We start from the raw sequence: 12,005 nt of genomic DNA on the forward strand, positions 1-12,005 counted from the left end.
CCACCCGACAGCAACGATCTATAAAATACGTAGTACATTCCTTTGTCCACACTGGATACGCGGCGAATGTGGTCTCCGCTTCTGCCTGTGACATCACAGCAAGACATGGCGCCGCATCGAATGCGCTGATTAAAAAGGGGGCGTTCCAAAGGCAGCCAGTTGTTTGGCGGGCCAAATCCAAGAGTCCAGGACAAACTGAGAAATAATCCATTTATCCAGGTACAGCTCAGTAAAGTAGAAAAGGGACGCATAATTTGAGTCGTCGTTTAATGCCAGCGCGGCCCTCGAGTTTTATGTCAATGGCAATTTTGACAAAGTTGCGTGCGGAGCTGAAGAAGCGACCAATCACGCTGGGGTTGTGGTTCTCGGGGGTGGGACATCGGCCGGTTTTGATGCAAGCACAGAAACATTTTTCAATGTCAGAAAGTTACAGCATGTTTGAAGTAGTTTTCTTCACGCCAGCGTCCTTCTTTATCTTATTTTATGGAAAAAAAAAAAAAGAAAAAAAAATGATGATAATAACAAAAGAGTTTTGAGAAAATGGGATTTTTTTTTTTTTTAAATGTCTGATTTAAATTCCGCGCGCGTCCATCCGGGCCGATCTCAGCCGGACTGCCTCCAGCGGCCCTCGGGTCAATTGAGTTTGAAACCCCAGCATCAAACCTTTGGTAAAATACACTTCAGATTCACGGCAGACTCATTCCTACATTTCAAATCATTGTTATTATTTTGTGACATTTTTAATAACCACTATTATATTTTCCAGAGATGATTAGGGTTTTGGGGGGTTTGGCTTGCTGTAAGGAATAATCAAAATTATACGCATGTATGACATTTTTTATTCATAAAACGTTTCACTGTGAGTGTGTAATGCTTTGAAAAACTGTATTGGAAATTTGTGAGATTATTTCACTCTTCACACTTAGTGGCAGAAGTTAAAAAGACGGAATTAGACGGCTCTCAAATTCAAAATCAGGGGCGGACGTTCTGAATATGATCATGATGCCCTGGACACGGACAATTACATATTTCTGAGCCTGGAAAACCACTCAGGGGCGACGTACCAACGAACACGGATGTCACCGTTCTCACCAGGCTGTCGCTCAAGTTGCTAATTTACGTTAATTATTTTTACAGTACAAAGAAAAACAACATCAAACCGGTAATATTTTGAGTGAAGCACGCTACATTCAAATCTTGATCGCAGTTTGAAAACTCCATCTCGCAATGTTATTATTAATATATAGGCGAACGCGGTGGTAAAGCGTTGGCCTCACGGGTTCAATCCCAGGCCTCACTGTGTGGAGTTTGCACGTTCTCCCGGTGCCTGCGTGGCTTTTCTCCGGGTGGCCACTCCGGTTTCCTCCCACATCCCCAAAACATGCACCATTAATTGGAGACTCTCAATTGCCCCAAGGTGTGATTGTGAGCGCGTCTGTTTTGTCTCCATGTGCCCTGCGATTGGCAGGCGACCAGTTCAGGGTGGTGACCCTTGTGAGGATAGGCGGCTAAGAAAATGGATGGATGACTGGACTTTGCGTGTATTTATTTTCAGACCGGGTCCGCACACTTGCTTCTCCATTTTTTTTTTTTTTTTTTTCCGTGAAGCAATCATTTCTTTCCACCGGCGTCTGTTATGCAAAAGGCGACGTCCTGTTTTGAATTGAAAATGGCTGCGGACTATTTGATTGGTTTTCCTCGCATTTGTATGCATCGCGTTCTTCGGGTCGTCGGTACGGCGCCGCGCGCACACTGTTCACGAAGTATAAGGGATAAGCAAAGCAGCTGGTAAAGCGTCGGGCTCACAGTTCTGCGGACCGGGGTTCAAATCCGCAGGAGAGTATTCTAGACGGAATTAAGCCCGGAGACGAGGAGCTGTCAATCGCCGTCGCAATAACGGAATAAACGTGACGTGCCGCAAATGACGCGAGTAGGGCCATTACTCCGGAAGGTGCGCGACGGGAAGTGACGTTTTCAGGAAAGAAATGGAAAAGTCGAAGCGGTGCAGTCTTCACATAATCCTTTTTCTCCTTGGACCAAGATCGCACTTCCATTTCCTCAAAAAACAGGACAGGAAAAATGTATTTTTTTTTTTTTTTTTTTTGTATGTGAGAAGGTCTGAGGCCTGACTATCCTGTGCACACAATCTTATGCACACACACACTACGGTGACCTTGCTTGTTCACCTTCGTTCGAGGTACTGACTTCACTTATTCTTCTACGTTTGGATTTTATTCATACTTGCCTAACCTGGTTCAGCCGGAAAGCATTGGGCTCACAGTTATGAGGTCACGGGTTTGATCCCGTACCCGCCTGTGTGGAGTTTGCATGTTCTCCCCGTGCCTGCGTGGCTTTTCTCCAGGCACATCCCAAAAACATGCGACGTTAATCGGACACTCTAAATTGCCCGAAGGTGTGATTGCGAGTGCGACTGGTTATTTATTTCTATCTGCCCTGCCATTGGCTGACGACCAGTTAAGGGTGTACCCCGCCTACTGCCCGTGGACGGCTGGGATAGGCTCCAGCATTCCCGTGACCCTTGTGAGGATGAGCGGACACGGATGGTTGAACGTGCAAACTCCTCACAGGCGGGGCCGGGATTTGAACCCCGGTCCTCCGAACTGCGAGGCCAATGGCCTACAGGTGTTGCACGCAACTTTTTGACAAAAGTGTTCTTGTTTATCTTTTGTGTTGAAAAAAATTAAGATCTTTGAGAAGATTGGATATTTTTTTTTATTTTTAATTTAAATTGCGCATATGTCCATGTGTGCTTCAGGCTGCAGCCAAGCCTCAACCGATCAGATAAATTGAGTTTGACAGCCCTGGTCTAAAACTTTAATTCATAGCTGGATGAATCAAAGTTTCCTTCAATCAAAACATAACAAAACAGAGCTAATTGTTTTGACCTGTAAAAAATGGACGACCACCATTTGTAAATACCTGGAGTCACTCTCTTCATAAAACCAAAGACCAAAGTCCGAGACCTTGATGTGCCGATGGATTCCGATCTGACTTTTTCTGGGGTCTGAAAGTCTGAAGAAGATTTTCCCGAGCGAAGACCAGGAGAAGCTCATCCGCGCGTCCATCTCCAGCCGACTCGCCTGTTGTAAGGGTCTTCTGAGTGCAAGAATGAAATGGCTGCAAGACATTCAGAATGTCGCAGTCCTGCTCCTGACCAGAACAAAACGTGCAGAACTGGGTTAGGGTTAGTTTATGTTGTGCGGGCCTTTCTCGTTTCAATTATTATGACAGTAAAAAGTGTGTGCACGTGTGTGTTTGTCCGATTTGTGTTCCGTCACAGCCCAAAGAAGATTCGGAGGCCAACGGTTCAGAACCGTCGACCTTGTCCTCGCCGGTGTCTGGAGGGGGTCACCACGGGGGGGCGGTCAGCAGAGACACGACCGACACGGAAGCGGCAGGTTGGTCAATATCACATACACGGCCGTCGCACAATTATGGAAAACAGAAAAGTTTACGTTGATTAAAAATGCATTTTCCAGATTTATGTATATGTGTATAGTTTTTTTTAATTTTGAACCTGTTGCGCTCACTCTTGTTCGCGGGATCGACGAAGAGATCTTTCTTGTTTCACACGCTGCGTCAGGCGACGACTTGGACCACGAGCAGGACACGGTGCTGCAGCTCCAGGAGGTCATCGAGCAGCTGAGGAACGTTTTTCCGTCCGAACCGGGTCAGTTCCGTGGCGACGCGCGCACAACAACACTCGCGTTGCGCGCATTTGGCAGGTACTTTTGGTCACCTTAATTGACCAAAAATGGGAAAAACGTAAGGGGTAAGGGTGGGGGGAGGGGGGGGTCTTTTTGCATAGTGTAAATATCTGGTTTCAAATGTGTGTGTGTTGTCAGATTCCCAGATTTCTATTTCTAATTATCTTGTAATTATTTTATTACATAAAGTATTTAAACTACACACGCATTTCTCTTATGCAGTGTATTGTCAGGCAAAGCTTTTAAAAATGCTTGAAAAAGCCCAATTTTTTTTAGGCTTGGAACGCATTATTTCTTTTTCCATTCATTGTAATGGGAAACATCGATTCGGTTTTCGAACAAATCACTTCTCGAACCGTTTTCAGGCCGAGAACAGAGACCTCACCGTACTTAAGTTAAGTGATGCAATGATGTTCCGTGATTGTGTGTGCAGTCTTAAAGGTGTAGAAGTCCCTTTTTTTATGTACCTTGCATCTTTCTCATTTCAGGCCCCACGTCGCACATCTGAACCCGGCCGAAGAGGACGCCCGCGCGGCGGCGCCGCCGAACTCCGCCCGGCCCAGTTCGGGTCACGTGACGGCAGCGCAACCCTTAACTGGAACTCTGTGCACTAAACGAGCCTCCTTCTCACGCAAAGCGCATCGGCCCGACGATGTCCGTCGGGCTCGAGCGGGGTCGGCCGAGCTCCCCCGGCGGGCGGACGCCGAGTCGGCCCGGCCAAAGGTAAACGAGCGTCACGGGGGATGTGAGACGAGTGAAGGTTGACACTGCGTGTGTGTGTGTGTCTTGTTTGAAGGTGTGAAGCTTTAGAACCGGCGGTTCTCAAACTGGGGTCCTTCCACCCCCCGGGGGTCTGCAAAAATAAATTGCAGCTGATTATTACGCGGTACCATTTTTTTTTTTTTTTAAAAAGTGCTCCGAGCACATTGGAACATATTGCATAAACATGACATACCTGCGTGAGTCAACATTTTTGTTTTTTTAAAATCAGAGTACAGTAACAGATGTGAACACGAGAATAAAGTTATGAAATTCGGTTGACGTTAAACTGACTTGGAATATTACGACTTTATCTTCGAAAATTCCATCTTTACCACTTTTTATCCTGATAAAATACATTTTTGAAACTTTTGTTTAACATCTGATTTAAATTCTATGTGTAATTTTATGTATTTATTTTTTTTTTATTTAGCCTTGTTAACATTCAAATTCAAATCTGTACCGTAATTTCCGGCCTACAAGCCGTGACTTTTTTGACACACTTTCAACCCTGCGGTTTATGTGGCGCTAGCATTAGCGCCGCGCGGTTATAAGCTACGGTACACAGAAAGGGTTTGAAGACGCTTGCGCCGGGCTAACGCTTGCACAGCGGTAACGCTAGCCCCACGCTAATGCTAGCGCTGCGCTAGCGTTAAGCTGTTTCTGTGTACCGAGATTTATAACCAGGTGCGCTCTGTAGGCCTGGAATTACGGTAGTTGTTTTGTTATATTAGTTACGTAAACAGATTTGTTTGAGCGTGCCATTAGAACAATTGGTTAGTGTAAAAATTCAGAATTTTATTCTTGAGAAAATTCTATTTTATCCTCGGAAAGATTTGGATTTTGTTTTTCTTTTGCGACATTACCACTGTATTCTTCTAAAGAGCTCAACATTTTTTTCTTGCGTAAATATGACTTTTTTCTTCTTAACAAAATCTTTTTTTTTTCTGATAAGTATTCTGTCTTTTTTCTTATAAAAATGACAAATTTTCTCTTTCCATCACAAAAATACAACTTTATTCTCGGAAAGATCTTGACATTTTTTCTTGAGAAAATACAACTTTATTCACGTGTAGATTCCATTTTTTTTTTCTTGCAAACTTTATTCTCGTCAAGCTTCTGACTTTTTGTCCTAAAAAGATTTGATTTTTATTGCGAAGCCTGTATCTTTTTTTTTTTTTTTCCCCCTTGAGAAAATCCCCTAAAATGGGCCACTTTTCGAACGCATTTCTAACAGTATTCGGATGTGGTCTCTTTGGGCCCTTGGAAGAACTTCTCCCCCCGTCAGGGGTCCCTGGACCCAAAAGGTTTGAGAACTCCCGCTTTCTCCATGCGTCCCAAGGCAACAAATCTCTGCACTCGTGTTAAGAGATGCAAAAAGCGAGGCTGTCGTTGTTTTTGTGCGCCCGCCAGCAGCTTCCAGTATTTACGCTGCAAGAGCGACGCGTCATCACTTCAGCGCGTGATTTATTTATGTAAGAGAGCCAAAGTGCCCGCGAGCCCGGCAGTCGCTCGTCCGTGTCATTCCTGCCGTTGCGTCGGCACATTCCTCGATCGACGCCGAGGCGCAAATGACATCAAATGTGTTCGAATGGCAAGAATGGATTCACGCTCGGGGACGGCACGGTGGATAAGGTGGAAAGCGTTGGCCTCACAGTTCAATCCCAGACCTGCCAGTTCAGGGTGTACCCATCTTCTTGCCCAATGACAGCTGGGATAGGCTCCAGCACTCCCTGCGACCCTTGTGAGGATAAGTGGCGAAGAAAACGGATGGATTCACTTTGCCTCCTGATACAATGGAGTCACTTTTCCCACAAAGGTGGAACTAAGTCACATATTTTTAGCCCAAGACATTTTTTTAACGAATCGGAAGTCCAGTCACTTCGATCGCTATGACTTTGACGATCGGGAATTTACACGAAGCGTTTCTAGCAACAAAATTGGTATTTTGTTTTTATTCATATTCTATCAGTAGGTTCAAAATGACGGCTATTAGGCTAACGACATGAGCGGGGCTAAAGTTGTAGTCCTGCGTTACGGTTGGCAAAAATCAAGCAGGTCAATCGAAGTCCCCAATAAATTTGTCCTTATTTGGATGAAGCAATTTTTAAAGTGACAATCGAGATTAGTCATATTACATATTTGCATACACGTCGGACTCACGCGTGCCACTCTGTACTCATTCCCAATCAGCCTTCATATTAGTTAGTCTATTACTTGATTAAAAGTAAGTTTCTTTCGGCTTGTCCCGTTGGGCATCGCCGCAGCGTGACATCTCAGATGAACGCACGTATTTCTTTGGCATGGCCAGCGAGATACGAACTCACGACCCCTGGTTCACCAAGCCAATGTTTGATTATCAATTATAATTATTATTAATAGTTTCCTCCACTGAATGCACAGCCGAAGTGAAGCTTAGCTAATGAGCTCAACTAAGCTCAAGTGAACTTCGCTGTCTTCTTGGTTTAGTGACTGATGAAGTCAGACGTGCGAGTTGCGTCTCCTCCCATTGAAACGCAAACGTTGCATCTTTTTTTTTTTTTTTTATATGATTATATTCAACACATTATCCTCAAATCCAAGCATCTTCAGAGCATGACACAGTGGTGCCTTGAGATACGAGTGAGCCGACGAAAGGAGTTTTTCCCGAGATGCAAAGCCGTCGTCCGGCTGATTGTTTTGCTTTGGCTTGCGAGTCCGAAAGAATTTAGATGAACTCGGCTAACGGGACAACGACAAGCAGCAGTTTGCCAGGTCGTGACGAGTTCTTCAAAATTGAAGCTTGGAGCTCTTCGATGCCGCTATCTGTTGGCAAACGAAAAACAAAAGACACTTACACGCTGAATATCTAAAAACAATCACATAACGTTGCCTTAAAGTCCGCAAACTTAACGCTAACACATAATGGGAAGTGCCATAGACTGGCTAACGAATAGCACTGGTGTCCGTGGTATACAATAAGCCGCAAACCGTCTATTTATTGTATATACGCCCAATGCTATTATTTTTGAAATCTTGAAGACAAGACAGGGAAAAAAAAAATGAAACCCTCGCTCTTCTCTTGTTGCCAGGGGCGATGCGCTTTGATAGGGCCGTCACAACACAATCGACTGACGCAAAGATGCAGTTCGGTCCCTTGGAAACCGACCTGTGACATTGGGTTTCGCTCTCCTTTGACATCGCCATGTTCGTTGTGATGAGGTTGCCAGGCAACAGTCCAGAAGGACGCCACTGCAGGGCGGGGGGGGGGGGGGGTGACGGCCTCCTTATAAGTGCAAATGGACCCGAAGGGGGATGCGCTAAAAGACGGCTCGCTTGACCTTCCGTGCCTGCGGCGCTTTAGCCACGAGGATCACCGTCATCGTCGTTTGTTACATATGTTGGCTTATGTTTGCTCGCATAATTTGATACGCCAATCCTCATGACATAATCAATTCCTACAAAAGATTTTCCAGAAGTCCAAACTACAGCGCACTGACCCAAGAATTTGAGAACCGCTGTTAAAGGTGTAAATGTATTTTATCTGTCTATCATACAAATGTAGCTAAAATTTCATTTAAAAAATTCTCAACACCACAGAAGTTAAATGAATTAGCGTCAAAGTCAGTCTCGAGGTTTTGTTCGGAATGTCATTTAGGTTCAGCAAGTTCGGTAACTCCCCGGAATGTGACGTCACATCAAGACAACATTTAGCCAGAGGGTGACGACGCTAGCAAAGATGCTGAGGAAGTGGGTTGCGTACGGCTGTTCTGCGTCAAACGGTGACGGAGTCAACGTACATGAACGGCCGAAACGTGAACGGCTAGGCAGGTTATGGACCGGGTTTGCGAAGACCAAGCGGGCGCACCGGACTTACAACTCAAAGTGGACAGTAATATGTTCACGGAGGACTGCTTTGAAAACCCGGTACAGCGTTCACTTGGCTTCGCTAGCAAGGACGTACGTACGCGGTGTTGAATTGTTTAGTATTGACAAGTATCCATCTTGTTTTAAATGTAAGATATATATGTCAGCTAATATCCGTAGCCATCTGATGTTTAGGAAGTGACGAAATTTGGACACTGTATAAAGTTTGTGTACGGTCGACGCTGAGGTCTTGCTGAAATTTGACTACGGCGGCGTGTGCTCTCAAGTGCAATATTTCAAATACGGGCTAAATCTTTAAACGCAGAACCACAAGATTTGGATTTTTGTGTCACGCCGACTCCGTCGCTAGTACAAAAAAAAACGACTCACTGTTGTGTGCAAGCAGCGTCAGACTTTTAAACGTGTTTTAAACGAGATTATTTCGTACGTAGATTCCTTGAGGCGCCGACCGGTCTGTGTTTTGGGTGCAAAGTTTTTCAAACACGGGAAGAATAAGGAAATTCCTCCTTCCACAGAGCATTCCATAAAAACTTTTTCGTCACTGCTGTCTTATCTCCGCGAGATCCCACTCGCAGCGTGTATGATGGTCTGTATCGGAAGCCATTTTGTTTCCTGGGGTTGTCTTGGCGTGACGTCACACGGAAGCAACTTCAACAGAGCCTCGGTTTGAAACAGACATCGGAGGGATTCGCATTACAAAGAAAATGTGCACGTCGGCGCTAATTTCTTTCATTTCTGTTGTGTGGAGAATTTTTAAAAAATATTTTTTAATGAAAAATGAGCTATGTTTGTGTCACTTATAAACGAAATATAGATCCTCCGGATTAGACCTTTAATCCCTAGCGTGTCCTACGTTCTCGAGTCGATCAGCCCCGATGTCGACACCAAAAATCAGGATAACCGTTCTACCTGCGCACCATCGAGTTGCTGCTATCCACGCTCAAAAACGTGAAGTATTAGCCGTATGTTGATTTTTTTTTTTTTTTCAAAGAAACATTCTGCCTTGTGTGCATGTGCTGATGGAATTCCATTTTTTTGATTAGTCCTCGCGGGTATGATGCGAATGAGTGCGTTGACGGTTGTGTCCCGTGATGACCCGGCAGTTACAAAGCAGTCGAGCGCTCCCCTCAGAGTCCACATCGTTGGATGCGTCCGGTCGATGGTTCATCGGTGCTATGTCGTCCACCAGGTGGTGTTGTGGGTTTTTTTTTGTCAGTTGTTGATTTGTTGCAACTGTAAAGATCCTTGCAGGCGGCTAGAAGAGCTAGCTAGCTAGCCAGCTAGCTTCTGTGGCAATTGAGATTAGCAGTTCAAGATGGGATGAGTTCCGAATGAAACGTTTTTGGGCTGCTGCACATCAAGTGCCGCGGTCAAACCGGGCCTTACGTCAGGCGCTTTGTATGGTTTGGCAACCTTTTTCACGACTTTTGCATTTTTTTGTCATTCAAAATTTGAGCACTGTCGGAACGTCGCGATGAGCAGACGCATTCAGTCGCGCTTAAAATACATCTCCGGGTTCTGAGCGAGTGAGAGACAGATTTGCCGCAGTAGTACATCAAGACGACTTGACTATATTTAATATATTTGAAATGGGTCGGAGCGAGCCTCTTTTAGAACATCACACGCTCGCTTTTATTGTCACCGATGGCCACCATTTTCAGTACCCCGCTTCATCCTTAACTATTACACTATGCGTTTATGGTTTAATAAATAGGATAAAGTACAATATATCATATGTGCAGCATACAGGCTCGTTGTTCCCCGTCCGATCACTCAACGAGTGACTCGGTTTATTTTTTTTGCACTGATCCGGTCCAATCGGGTTCGCCTGCATCGCACAGTGTGTGGCAAGCATTCAAGGTAGTTATTCACCAGACGTATAGGGGAAATATATAATCCATTCGATATCATATCGGAATGAAAGTATATATTTTTCACCACTATACATTGATGCAATATTTAAGATTGTTTTTTTCATTCTTATATAATGCACTCCGTCGACTTTTGAAATATTGCTTGGGGGAGGGGGAAACGCGCATTATACATGAGAAATTACGGTAACTGCCCCTTACCGCACGTTAATAAAGAATCAATTTTAGTGTAATAATAAAAACAACAACAAAAATTCCAATGGAAGCAGGTTTCAAACCTTCAAATGCTCAACTTTCAATTTTTGTGGTTCTCGTTCCGGCAAAATGGACTTATTGTACAGTAAATGACAAACTAAGTTTTTTATTTTTTTTAATGAAATCCTTGTAAATTCTCATTAGCGGCTCCACGCTGAAAAAGTTACATCAATATTTCAAGTATCACACAATAAAAAAATGGAACTGAACACACTCCACAAACATGGTGGACATGCTGAAAACCTGAAACTATATTTTTCCACAAAATATGGAAATATTACTACGATACTGTACTACTTTTAGGGCACGTTATCATGAACACTATTGAAGTTACATATTATGTGATTCCTCATGTCATGACGGACTGAAATATTTGATGAAGTAACCCCATCAATGTTTTGTATGAAAACCTCCAAAATTGTAGCGAGAACGGTCTCTGCGCCGCCTTGGTGGCTCCTCCACACGCAACGCTAACCTTCCCGCCTCGTGTCTGCGCGCAAGCGTTTTACGGATCTACTAATCAATCACCTGTCCTACCTTAACACGCGTGTTTTCACACACTATGTGTTTCTGCTGTTACATCACCATGGATATACCTCATTAACCATGTCAATGTATTTCTTTGATGGGTTGAACACGGCGCGAGTGTGTACAAACACTTTCTACTGTCAAAGACGAGCACCGGCTTACTGGAGGGTTTCTACTCTTTTTGTGTACAGAAATAAAAAGTTTCTATTTGTCTTCCTGTGTGTGCGTGTCCTATTTCAGTTAATACATTCAAATAACCCATAAGGCATTTATTGTAGTATTAGAACTTCATTAATACAAAATACTTTTTTTCTTTTTTTTTTTTGGGAGCGAGCCAAACCTCAGTTTCAAACTCACCTGTACTAGTAATCTTGAAGTGGACCTGGAAGGTGTCTGTATACAAGCGAGATAGGAGAAAGCTTATAATTTGTTGAAAAGGATGAGAGGCCTTAAACGGAACCTTGAGGAACGCCGCAGGAAATTGGGATGAACTCGAACTAATTGGGGCCGGGAATATAAGCAGAAGACCCTTTTGGAACATGTGATCTGAACCTGTTGTGCTTATCCTACCCCTCAACCCGTCCGTGGGGGATCGACACCTGATTCTAGCACTACGAAAAAAAATCTCAATGATATGAAAAAGTTAATGTTTTCTTCTCTGCTATAGGCATCGAGATTATTGCTTCTCTCAGACCCCCTTTAAGAACAAAAAAAAAACACAAAAAAAACCAAGAATGTATTTCATAAAGTAAGTAACATTAATGTTACGTACAACATGCTATGTGACACACAGTTAGCCCCTACATTTGATTATTTTATCATTTCTAAGAAGAAAATGAATTGAGAATCTGGATTTATGGAAAATACCGGCAACCAAATGTTGAAGTATACAATATACAACAAACTGGGGGTGGACTGATGGAAAAAAATGTTTGTGATCTTTTTTAGAAGTGAAGTACAAAAGCATATTTTCTGCCAGAATAGAAACAAATGCATT

General features: G+C 43.8%; 1 protein-coding gene across 8 annotated transcripts in view; it reads left to right on the top strand.

The window, feature by feature from the left end:
• drp2 (dystrophin related protein 2) overlaps nt 1–12,005 on the top strand; it is a 144,429-nt gene that overhangs the window by 127,564 nt on the left and 4,860 nt on the right. For 4 of the 8 annotated variants that reach the window (XM_061835708.1, XM_061835710.1, XM_061835706.1 and 1 more), the window contains exons 22-24: nt 3,302–3,419; nt 3,575–3,691; nt 4,217–11,221. In XM_061835708.1, the coding sequence (XP_061691692.1) occupies nt 3,302–3,419; nt 3,575–3,691; nt 4,217–4,236 (255 nt within the window). In that variant the 3' untranslated portion in view covers nt 4,237–11,221. Of the gene's footprint in view, nt 1–3,301; nt 3,420–3,574; nt 3,692–4,216; nt 11,222–12,005 lie in introns of those variants that run through there. The other 4 variants (XR_009797217.1, XR_009797218.1, XR_009797219.1 and 1 more) reach the window with 4 other exon arrangements.

Source organism: Syngnathoides biaculeatus, chromosome 11 (assembly GCF_019802595.1).
Source record: "Syngnathoides biaculeatus isolate LvHL_M chromosome 11, ASM1980259v1, whole genome shotgun sequence".
NCBI lineage: Eukaryota > Metazoa > Chordata > Actinopteri > Syngnathiformes > Syngnathidae > Syngnathoides > Syngnathoides biaculeatus.